Below are 11,232 nucleotides of genomic sequence, written 5' to 3'. Positions count from 1 at the left end.
ATAAGAAAAGCTATATTAAAGAGAGATTCATTAGCAATTTGCTATATATTACATAGAGATTCAATTAATAAAAATAAGAAAAGTCATATTAAAGAGAGATTCAATTAATAAAAAATATGCAAACCGTTCTCAATTTCCTACTGAAAAGATGCAAAATCCATGGCAGTATCAACACAAAGGCACATCTACATGAACACTTCTTTTAAACCTGGAAAGCTAAAACTCTAGGAATTCAACTGAAGCAAATAAATATAAATACATGCATCAGAAAATACAAATCCAAAGATCAAACAAAGTATTGTCTGTATTTTGAAGTTTATTACTTTCTTGACCAAGAATACAATTTGCCTCATAGGTCCAAAAAAATTGAAGGAGGCATGAGAATCATACATTCCAGAAAAAAAAAACTTGCACTTAAACATTTCTTTGGTAGATCTCATCTCAACAGTTTTAAGCTTTGGCCAGGCTTCAAAGTGGTGCTCATAAAAGATCTGAAACACTTGAATATTTTTCTTATAATCCATCGAAATGACCCATCCAAACCATATTTACAGAAAGCCTTCGGATCATTATATCCCATGGTTTTTTCTCTCCCTTTTGTTGTACAGCAATGTTCAAATCAATACAAACCAATATAATCCAAACCACCGTGGTTTTTTCTCTCCCTTCTGCAGTACAACAATGTTCAAAGCAATACACACCAATATAATCCAATCCTGTTTACTCTGGAATATTTATGAAACGCAGATGACTCCATCTGCCCTTGAAGGTGCCACTGACACATGTTTTATTGGCATTCATTCGCTCAGACCATTGGTCGGACATGATAAACAACTCTGGACAGCTCCCCTACAACATATCTTGTATCAGGCCTCTTTCCGGTGTACGGATCCACACAGGAAGCGGCAAGCCTCGCTACCCTCTTCGCGCAATCTATAGGAAAGGAGCCCCTGAGCCGAGGATCCATCCATCTCCTCAGCCTCCCTACAAAATTATCGCCGGCCTCTGAAATAACAATATTCAGGCTCTGTATAAGCCCTATTCTCCTAATACCGCGACCGCTCTCATCCGCCACATACCTTATCGGTTCGTGCCCAGAAAGGAGCTCCAGCAACACAACACCCAAGGCAAACACATCCGCTTTATGTGACACAATGCCGCTGTTGATGTATTCCGGCGCCATGTAGCCCTGTGTTCTGGTTATCTTCATGCTAGAACGTTGAGGCAAAACCCCGACCCCTTCTGTGTCATATACCCCGGCGAGATAAGAGGTGCCCAAATGGCAGATTCGCGCTCTGTAACCAGGCTCCGTGATGAGAATGCTGCTGGACTTTATGTAATTATGGACGTACTTGATATTGGTGTTGTGGTACATAACTCTTTGTGGGAAATGCAGGCATGGACGATCTTGCTTAGTGATTTCTTGAGTGAATCGATTTGCAGGAACTTCTTTCCTCTGGCGATATCGAGCTTTGCGAGGGTCGCGTGACCTCGAGAAGTGGGCACTCTGCAAATCCTGCCTCCACCGATTCCTGTCAGACGTCGACTTTAATGCGGAGGGTGGCGGAGCTAGGCGGAGCGCGCGGAGGGTGGCGGAGGGCGAAGGAATTTCCGGTGGCCGGAGCCGGACGTTTTTCCGGGCGGCGACGGAAATCGGACAATTCCTCCGCCTTGTTACACTACTCCATGAAATTTTATAGATATTAAATGTTAGTAAAATAAGTTAGTTTGACCATCCACAATGAGGTTGACTAGACGTTGGTGGCCGGTGGACAATTGGAACGGCTCGCTGGTTGGGGCTGAAATATGTTAAACGTTGGTGGGGGGCCCACAATTGGAACGGCTAGCTAGCTGAAGCTGAAATATGTTAAAAAGGGAGGGAAGTTAGGAGATATCAGTTATTACTTGATGACAATATTGGAAATATCAGTTATTTTGATTTTGATGACAGTATTGGCATTGGCAGAACCCTAAGCGCGGACTCAAATTTTCGTTCCTGTTTTAATAAACGTCCTGTGCCTGTACAATCCTGTTTGCGAGAAGAATACTATTGTTCCTGTGCCTGTTTTAATAATCCTGTTTGTGAGAAAGAATAGTGAGGTAGGCACAGGCACCATTATTTTTTGTCAGCATCTTTCTTTAATTGCACATAAATAAATAAATAATCCTGCTCATGTTGATCCTGTTTGCAGAACAGCCTTTACATCCGAAAGCTAAGAAACGGTTGTCTTTAACGTTTTGCAATATTCAATGGAAATTGAAAGTTTTGCACTTTGGCTGTTACTGATGATTCTCTTGTCTAATCTTCTTGGACACGCTTCGGCCAACGATTCCGACATCCAAATCATAAAAATGGACTCTGAATTCAATCTCTCGCCCAAAGATTCGGACATTGACATCATCCAAATGGCTTTTCAGAGTGTGTCAGGATTGAATGTCTAGGACGTTTGCGGGAGCGCGAGGAGGTGTGAAAGTAGTGTCGAGAAATTAAATTAAATTCGCGGAAGCTGTCAGGAGTGGTGAACTGGAGGGTGCTCTCTAAATTATCCCATCTTAAAACGCTCGACCTCTCACACAACTCTCTCGGGGCGTTTAGGAGAGGACCTATGGAAGATGACAACGCTTTACATCCCTAAATTTGGCGTGCAATGCATTGGGAGGAACCCTCAACTTCAACGTGTTTCCAAGATTCTCAGCGTTACACACGAAGAATGCGTTTTATAACAAATTCCGTACATTCGACAACACGCTGAATCTTGCAAGCTTTCGAGAACTTAGGGTTTTCAACCTATCCGACAACAAGATTATGGGTAACAAGGTACTTGCTCAACTGGTCACTTTAGAGGGCATCACCAAGATTTCTCTGGCTGGAAATAATTTGCTTTCACTTCACCACTAGTGCTGTCAAGAAAGAAGAATTCAAGCAGGCTTAAATACCTGGATCTATCCCACTGTAATTTGAATGGAACTATTGATTCTCTAGCTCGAATTAGTTCCTTACTCTATCTCGATCTTTCCTGTAATAATCTCTCTGGGCCATTCACAATTGATGCTGGCCACAAGTTGCAATTTCTGAATATTTCTTACAATAACTTCTCGGGAAGAGCCAACGACGCGGACGTCAAGAAATTTGGTCCCGCGGCTTTCTTTAATTCTGGACTCTGGAATAGTGGAATAAAATCCTGCCCCAAGAATGCATTCAAATTCCAGACAGTAGTCATTAGTGTGTCACTCGCTCTAGTACTACTCATAGTACTGGTGTTCGTGACATTATTGTTGGTCTACAAGAGATCACGAAGAGCCGACCGTGCTATATTGGAGAATTGGCTTGTCCCGCGGGAGCCTCCATAGTAAACAAATCAACATACTCCATCAGCGGCGCCTCCATAGCCATAGTAAAAGAATGAACAGACTCCATCAGCGACGCCTCCATAGTAAAAGAATCAACAGGCTCCATCGGCGGCCCCAGCCCCGTTCTTTAGAATGCTTTTTTCAACGATGAAATGTTCCTGTATAGTCTTTTCAAACAAAATGAAACGGGCCGAATTGGAATTGGTTGGTTAAATTCAATTGTGCACGCTAATAGTGCTTAATTCTTTCTTTTGTCTGAGGTGGCCATCATTAATAATGTAACTGTAAATCGTTATGTTTATTCATATTTGAAGTTCTCCGGACTCATGAAGTAAAACTGTAAATAATAATGCACTGCTCCGAAAAAGCTCACCTGAATTGAAGGTGCACATGATGTTTTAATTAGAGTGGAGACCAGTTCTTTCTGCATATTGGAATTTTCTAATCATATATATATAATGCTTTATACCTATGGCTTATTATTATTGCAATGAATTCAGAGCTTTGACATTATTATTATTGCAATGAATTCAGATATTTGACATTATTAGTATTGCAATGAATTCAGAGCTTTGGTTTGTTTGAACCATCCTTCTGTTCACGCTTTGATAGGCCACTTGTGAAATCTATCATGACCGCATACGCAATTATTTACTTCTCATACTTCAACTACTTTGTGTTTGTTCATGTTGCCTACATATTTCCTTTAGTTCGTTAGATTTCTCAACATCCAAAAACTATGATTATGTCTACTTCAACTTATTTATTTTTGAAGATCCCAAAACTATGATTTGTTATGTCTACTTCTACTAATTATAATTATGTTTTTCTTCCTGTTTATTATATATAAACAAGTTATGTTTAGAGTACTGAATTAGGTAAATAGAATAGAAATAGAATCAGGTAAATAGAAATAGAATCAGGTAAATAGTGAATCAGGTAAATAGAATCTGGGAAACAAAAATAGAATCAAGTAAATAGAAATGTTGTTTGAGGAACCTTAATATTAAAGGAAAGGCCAATCATGTGATGAATAAGAGGGAAAATTGAGAGTTCATGGGGAATAGAAAGCAAATTGGGTAGTAACTCCTCGAGGAAACTAGGGTTAGCCTCTGACCAAGGTACTAGGGTATGATATATTCTAGCCTAAATTTAGTTCTAAATTTAGAAAGAGGCATCCAACAAAGAATAAATACAACTACCCTGTCATGTGTAGGTTGGGTTTAAAACCCTAACCAACATCCATAACCCAAAATCATAGCTAACAACAGAAAAATATGCAGTTGGAACCTGGGTCTGTGAAGGCTACGAACTCCAGCTTGGTGAGTACCAAATTCTGGAGAAGTTGAGCAGCAATAGCTTGAAGTGAACAGCTATGTGAAACCCGCCTATAACTAAGCCAAGAAAATCGATTAGTTTTCAAACATAAGGAATTTTAAAAACCCTAACAAATTAACTAAGATATCAGTTTTCTTTTTGTGCTTGAGGAGTATACTTGGATGTGGTCACTAATAAGCCGCTGGCGGCACTGGTAGCCTGGCCTAGCAAAGGATTTATCAACTAAACAAATGTGAACGACACAACTACTGTACTGTCGAGATGGAAAAGATCAAAGTTGTAACTACAAATTGAATGATTAGTGATGCAACCTATAGTGCTGCCTGGCCAGAAGATAAAATATTGTAGCAAAACAATCCTTCCGTGCCCCTGTAACCGTAATGCTAATCAGTGATTGGAGACCCTAATAGCACCGACATTTACACCCTTCCTCCTAAGTACACAAAAACCCTGAGTAAATAGTAAGACTAGATTCTTATTATTTGTAGCATGGTTTTGGCAGTGTGTTGCAGGTCCGGAGAGCCATGGTTCTGGCACAAGTGTTGCAGCTCTGGAGAGCCATGGTGGTTCTCGCAGCATGTTGTGGGTCTAGAGAGCCATGGTTTTGGCACAGGTGTTGCAGCTCTCGAAAGCCATGGTGGTTCTGGCAGTGTATTGCAGGTCCGGAGACCCATGGTTCTGGCACAAGTGTTGCAGCTCTGGAGAGCCACGGTGGTTCTGGCAGTGTGTTGCACGTGCGGAGAGTCATGGTTCTGGCACAAGTGTTGCAGCTCTGGAGAGCCATGGTGGTTCTGGCAGTGTGTAGCAGGTCCGGAGAGCCATGGTTCTGGCACAAGTGTTGCAGCTCTGGAGTGCCATGGTGGTTCTGGCAGTGTGTTGCAGGTCCGAAGAGCCATGGTTCTGGCACAAGTGTTACAGCTCTAGAGAGCCATGGTGGTTCTAGCAGTGTCTTGCAGGTCTAGAGAGCCATGGTTTTGGCACAAGTGTTGTAGATCTAGAGAGCCATGGTGGTTCTGGCAATGTGTTCTCCTTTTGCTACTCACCCAATCCAACACTTATTAGCTGCTTGCTGATTAAACACCCTACTATACCAAAGCGATCTGTTGGTGCTTGGAAAGTTGATTGATGGCCTTCCCACTAAGAATCGTGTTCCTCCTTTGCAACACATGCATTCGATGCAAGATTCTTTTGGAAACCACTTTTCCAAGTTAAGCCCATCTGAGTGAAATACAACAATGATTTACAATATCAGTAATAACAAGAAAATAAATGACCATTCTTTTATCTCCAGGGTTCCAAATTCCACATCTGGAAGAACGCATCCACCATCTCTTTCACTTCTTGGTGTCAACACATCAAATGGTCTACAATGGGTGAAATTTTTGTTGGCATTTTTGTCCACTTTCTCTTCTTGATTCCATCATCTTCTAGTATTCACATGCTGCTCATGTCATTATTTGAGAATGAAGGCTAATTATGGGCCTCTTGCTCAAGCGTGGACCTTCCAAAATCCTACGACATCTTGTCACAAGAAACACCATTAAACTTGAAAAACACTCATGCAAGAATATAACTTGATGAACTCTTCCTTTTATTTTTTCAAAGAAACAAATGTTACATCATGTGGACATCCCCATGTACTCTTACATCTTGGTGTATAACTATCGAATAAACACAAGTCAACAAAACATGCTTCTTTAAACAAAATCAAATCTTCCAAGTCAATGTAACATACATGTAACAATTAATCGACCACATAAGTCAACACTCATGCATGTGAAAATGATCAACATTCTCAAGTTGACAACATACATGTTAACAAAGCAATCAACCAACACGAGTCAATCACTCATGCATGTTCAAGCACAATGAAACTATTAAAAATTCCATTGTTCACACACACAAAATCTCATGCATGCATAATAGTTCTCAACTCTCACAAGTACAAGAATCCCATTGGTATTTATGAGTACTTGAAGAGCTGAAATGACCAAATTGGTTGCAAAAAAGTGAGTCAATAAACTCCACTTTCGAACACTTTCCTGGCGTAAACATGCAAGTTCAAGAATGCAACATGCATGCAAATTTGTATTTGCAAATTTGCATCTTTTCTGCATCTAAGTGAGTCAACATAACTCTACTTTTACAACATCTTGCCTCATGCAATATGAAACATACTTTCAGGAGAAAATAAATGCATCCAAATAACAAGGAAATGCATCAATAAGGAAAATTTTGCATCAATTATCCAAAAAAATGGAAAGCCTTAATTGGTTAAGAAATCTAACCATCTATTTCCAAACCATTTCAATGGTGATTCTTTCAGCTGCAATTCATCACGTGTATCATCCTGGCCCACATCAATTATGGAATTTCCTTTTCCATTCTTGCCAAAATCTATCTCCACCATCTTCAAATGTCGTGGATGACTTGTTGGATGCAAAGTCCAACATTTGTCTACAAGAAGACCCTGCTTATGGCAATGAGTGCAAAATAATTGCATCTTCTTTTGAACATGGTTTCCATCATCAAATGGACCTTGGATTTTTGTATCTTTTGTTTTGAAAGTTTCATGTGTATGTCTATCATCTTCCAACACCTCGAAACAATATGGTTATTCAACCCAGAAAAGGAACATGTAAATGTTCTCCAAATCTTATGTGAAGATTTACCATGTTTATCATAATCAAAAGAAACTTGATTAAAGGCAGATCTATACCTTGCACATTCACCTTTGTTGCCTTCTTGAAGAGGTGAATTTGATGAGGTAGTGGCTCTCTTCAGAATACCAACAATGGTTTCAATGACCTTAGAGCTTTCAACATCCTCTTGTTTTCCATTTCCACTAGTTGCACACTTATGAGCATCTTCTTGCAAAGTGGGTATAAAAGCTTTTCATTCCTCGTGAACACAAACTTCACAAACTTGAGGTAATGAACATGTAATTAAATTCCTTCTTGGAACGCCTTCATGTGCCTCCTTGACTTTGGAGCATTCTCCATCATGTTGTCCATAACCAAGACCCAAATACCCAGGCCTTTCCTCAACAACAATTAGGTCAACTATGCCTTGTCCATGTTTGCCTAATGCTTTACCTTCATATCCCATCTTCATCAATATTTGGACCCTATTCCTCTAGTGTGTTTGTCAAAAGCACCAAAACATTCATTTTGAGAGGAAATTGAATATAAACTTGAATTGCATACGTCATTTTCATTAACGTACTTTGCTATGGTTTCCTTGGCATCGTGGAGTTGAATCTCCATGTCATGCATATTTTCAAGAAGCTCTTACTTCTCCTCCTTCATGGCCATCAACTCCTCTTCAAATATAGTGTTCTCCTTCGTATCTTCATTCATCTCTTGCACCATATCTCTCATGATGATAAGCTCTTGCAACATCTCTAAATCAAAGAGTCTTGCTAAGGAAGATGGATTAGAAACATCACTTGTTGAAGCTACCATCACACTTATAATGCATCAAAAATCTTCACAAATCTTCAAAACATTTCTCACCAAAGAAGCATCTGATACCATCTCCCTTCTTCAGCTTACACACATAAATTTGCACACAGTTAAATTCTCCTTGCACAAATACAAAAATAATAACTAATTTTGTAACTAACCTTGGAAAACCATCTCAGGGTTAAAATGAGCTTACAATGCTTTGATACCAACTTTATCTGAATGTTGGGAAGACTTGTTAATTCTATGCAAGATCCCTCATCAGTATTAAAAAAAAATGTGTTTAGTATCATCTCAAAATAAAATGTGAGGAATTATGTGTCAAGTGTTGAGTTCCTTTTATGAGAAATTTATGAGGTTAATTAGTTGTTTAAAAAACATACATAACAAGTAAACTGTAGATAAGTAAAGCATAGCAACTCATAACACAAATATGATAAAGGATTTCACCCCTCTTGGGCTACATGTCCTTGGACCTGCTCCAATGGCTAGGCCTTCTTTGGATTATTGGTCAATTCTCTAATTACATGCACCTTCAGTGCTCCAATGGATTTGCAACCTTCTCCATTGGATTCAAAAGACTGAAAACCCCAAAAAATGATTACCCAGGCTCTACAATTGGACTTCAGTTGATCTAGGCTTGACCTCCTCCGTTGGTGGCCATAGGTTTTCTTAAACTTCAACGAAGCAAAATCACGTACATAAGTGCCTTGTGCCTCTGCAACCTATTCCATTGTGTTTAGAGAATCCAAATCATCTAGGAATGACTCTTTTTTAGCCAAAATTGGTCGAATTTTGAAGAAGTTGTGGCTCTTCAGTTTTCTCTAGGAAAACGCCACCAAATCTGTAGAGACAACAGTTAAACCCACCAAAAATGGAGCAATGTCGGATTTGTCAGACCTGCCAAAACTGTTGCCAACAAAATCTGCACTTAATTAAGTGATAATGATGGTTTAATTACCATTAACTCCACTTATCACATTAAGCGCATGGTTAGCAATAAGCATCGACCTCTAGTTACGGTGTTGGTCACATGCGGTAGGGGTTGGCCCACTCTTTACCCAACTGCCACATTTTAACCCTTTAAAAGAAAATCACGCCCATAGTTGGTTAAGAAACACAGTTTTGGTATAGCGGTAAAGCATGGTGCTTGTGTGGGTGAGGTCGTGGTTCGATTCCACTGACCTTCCAAATATTTTTACATGACCTTTGAGAGGGCACGTGGCGGCCCCTAGGCTTGTCACGTGTCAGCCTTTCATTGGTCCTCACAAATTCCTTTGACCAACTACATGCTGATGTTTGTCACAACTTGATAGAGCCACCTATGGGAATATTTTGGGAATATTCCTTGGAATATTATTTTCGTTGACTAGGCTGTACGGATGCCTAGTCAACATTCCAATCAGCCCTGTACCCAAAATTTTCTCTGTTTGTGAAAGCGGACAAAAGTCTCTATCTTTCTCATACGAGCTCTGTTTTGAGTGAAACAAGCTACGTTGGGATCATATCGCTGAGACGTGGTCATTCAAGTTTTGAGCGATTCTGAGCACTTTGATTTTTGAGCAAATTTTTGCCCCTAATCCCAATTTCGATTAGTTGATCTACATAACTCTTCTACTTATCCTATGCTGCATTTAGATTCTTCTTGATAACTTGTATTTCTTGTTCCATTTTTTCCAACATGTCCGGTCCAATCCGTACCTTGTTCACTTAATCACTCCAACTGATATGAGTATTACAACTCTATCCATAAATTGTCTCAAATGGACTCATCCTCAAGGACTGTTGATATCCATTGTTATAAGAAAACTATACTAGTGGAATATACTCTTCCCACTTCTTATGTTGATGCATAACATACATCCTCAACATGTCCTCAAGAATCCTATAAACCCTCTATGTCTATCCATCTATCTATGAATGATAATTTGTTATAAAGGTTAACTCTATCCCCAGGCCTGGAAACAACTCCTTCCGAAACTTGGAAGTGAAATTGGCATCTCTATAAAATAAAATCTTCTTAGGAACACCATGAAATCTCATTATCTCCCTCATGAAAATATGAGCTACCTCACTTGCTGAATTCCTAGAATTAATTGAAATGAAGTGAGATACCTTACTTATCTTGTCAATCATAACCATGATGGAATTATGTTGCTTTAATGTCCTCAGAAAACCTGTAATGAAATCCATGGAAGTGACCTCCCATTTCGATTATGGAATCATAATTGGCTGCAATAAATCACCTGGATTCTTACACTCTACTTTTACCTGCTGGAAATCCAAACATCTCGCAGCAAACTCAACCACCTATTTCTTCAAGTTCGGCCCATGATAGAATTTCTAAATTGTTGTCAATGTATTTTGATATCTCGGATGACTTGAATACAACTTAATATGAAATTCCTCAAGATAAGATTCTTAATCTCGCCATCATCCGACACATAAATCTTGTTTCTGAATTTTACCAAGCCATCTAAGATGATACTTCTCATCCCTATTACGTGTATCACGTTGTTGTAACATATGCTTAATATGTTGGTACTTGTCATCCTAATGTACTAGTTGCAAGATCCGCTCCTACAAGTTTGTCCCATAAGAGCTCACTTTTGCAATGTAATTCACCTGTGCTCTTCTACTAAAAGCATTTGCAATCCTGTTATCTTTTCCCTTAATGTACCTAATCTCAAAGTCAAAATCACTGAGAGTAACTAACCATCTAGCTTCACTGGAATTTAGATTAGGTTGATAAAATAAGTACCTCAGTCCATTATATTCACTCATAAGGACAAACCTCCTTCCAGAAAGATAGTGCTTACACATCTTCAATGCATAAATGATCGCTACCAACTCAAAATTACGACCCTTGAAGGCCATTGGATCGCAACAAGAAAAATGAGGGCTCAAATATTTAGAAAGCACTCAGTCACATGGCATCAAATATTCCAAAGTTTCAGACTACAATTACATTGGTTATTCAAATTCGAGTTCTGATGGAGATAAGGAGCATGGGCTCTCGACTTTTGGTTATTTGATGAACCTTAAATCAACAACTATCACTTGCAAATAATGAAAGCAA

The 11,232-nt window shown here is 39.3% G+C and overlaps 1 protein-coding gene across 1 annotated transcript; it reads right to left on the bottom strand.

Annotated features, from left to right (window-relative positions):
• Nucleotides 1-805: 805 nt before the first annotated feature.
• Nucleotides 806-1,183, bottom strand: LOC149251486 (protein LYK5-like). The gene has a single exon (XM_089453902.1). It carries the CDS (start codon nucleotides 1,181-1,183, stop codon nucleotides 806-808), a length of 378 nt encoding a protein of 125 aa, XP_089310028.1.
• Nucleotides 1,184-11,232: the final 10,049 nt, after the last annotated feature.

Source organism: Pinus tabuliformis, chromosome 7 (assembly GCF_031772625.1).
Source record: "Pinus tabuliformis cultivar Carrire ecotype Pingquan chromosome 7, CPIR1, whole genome shotgun sequence".
In the NCBI taxonomy this organism is placed as follows: Eukaryota; Viridiplantae; Streptophyta; class Pinopsida; order Pinales; family Pinaceae; genus Pinus; species Pinus tabuliformis.
This window is presented reverse-complemented; position numbering and strand designations above follow the sequence as displayed.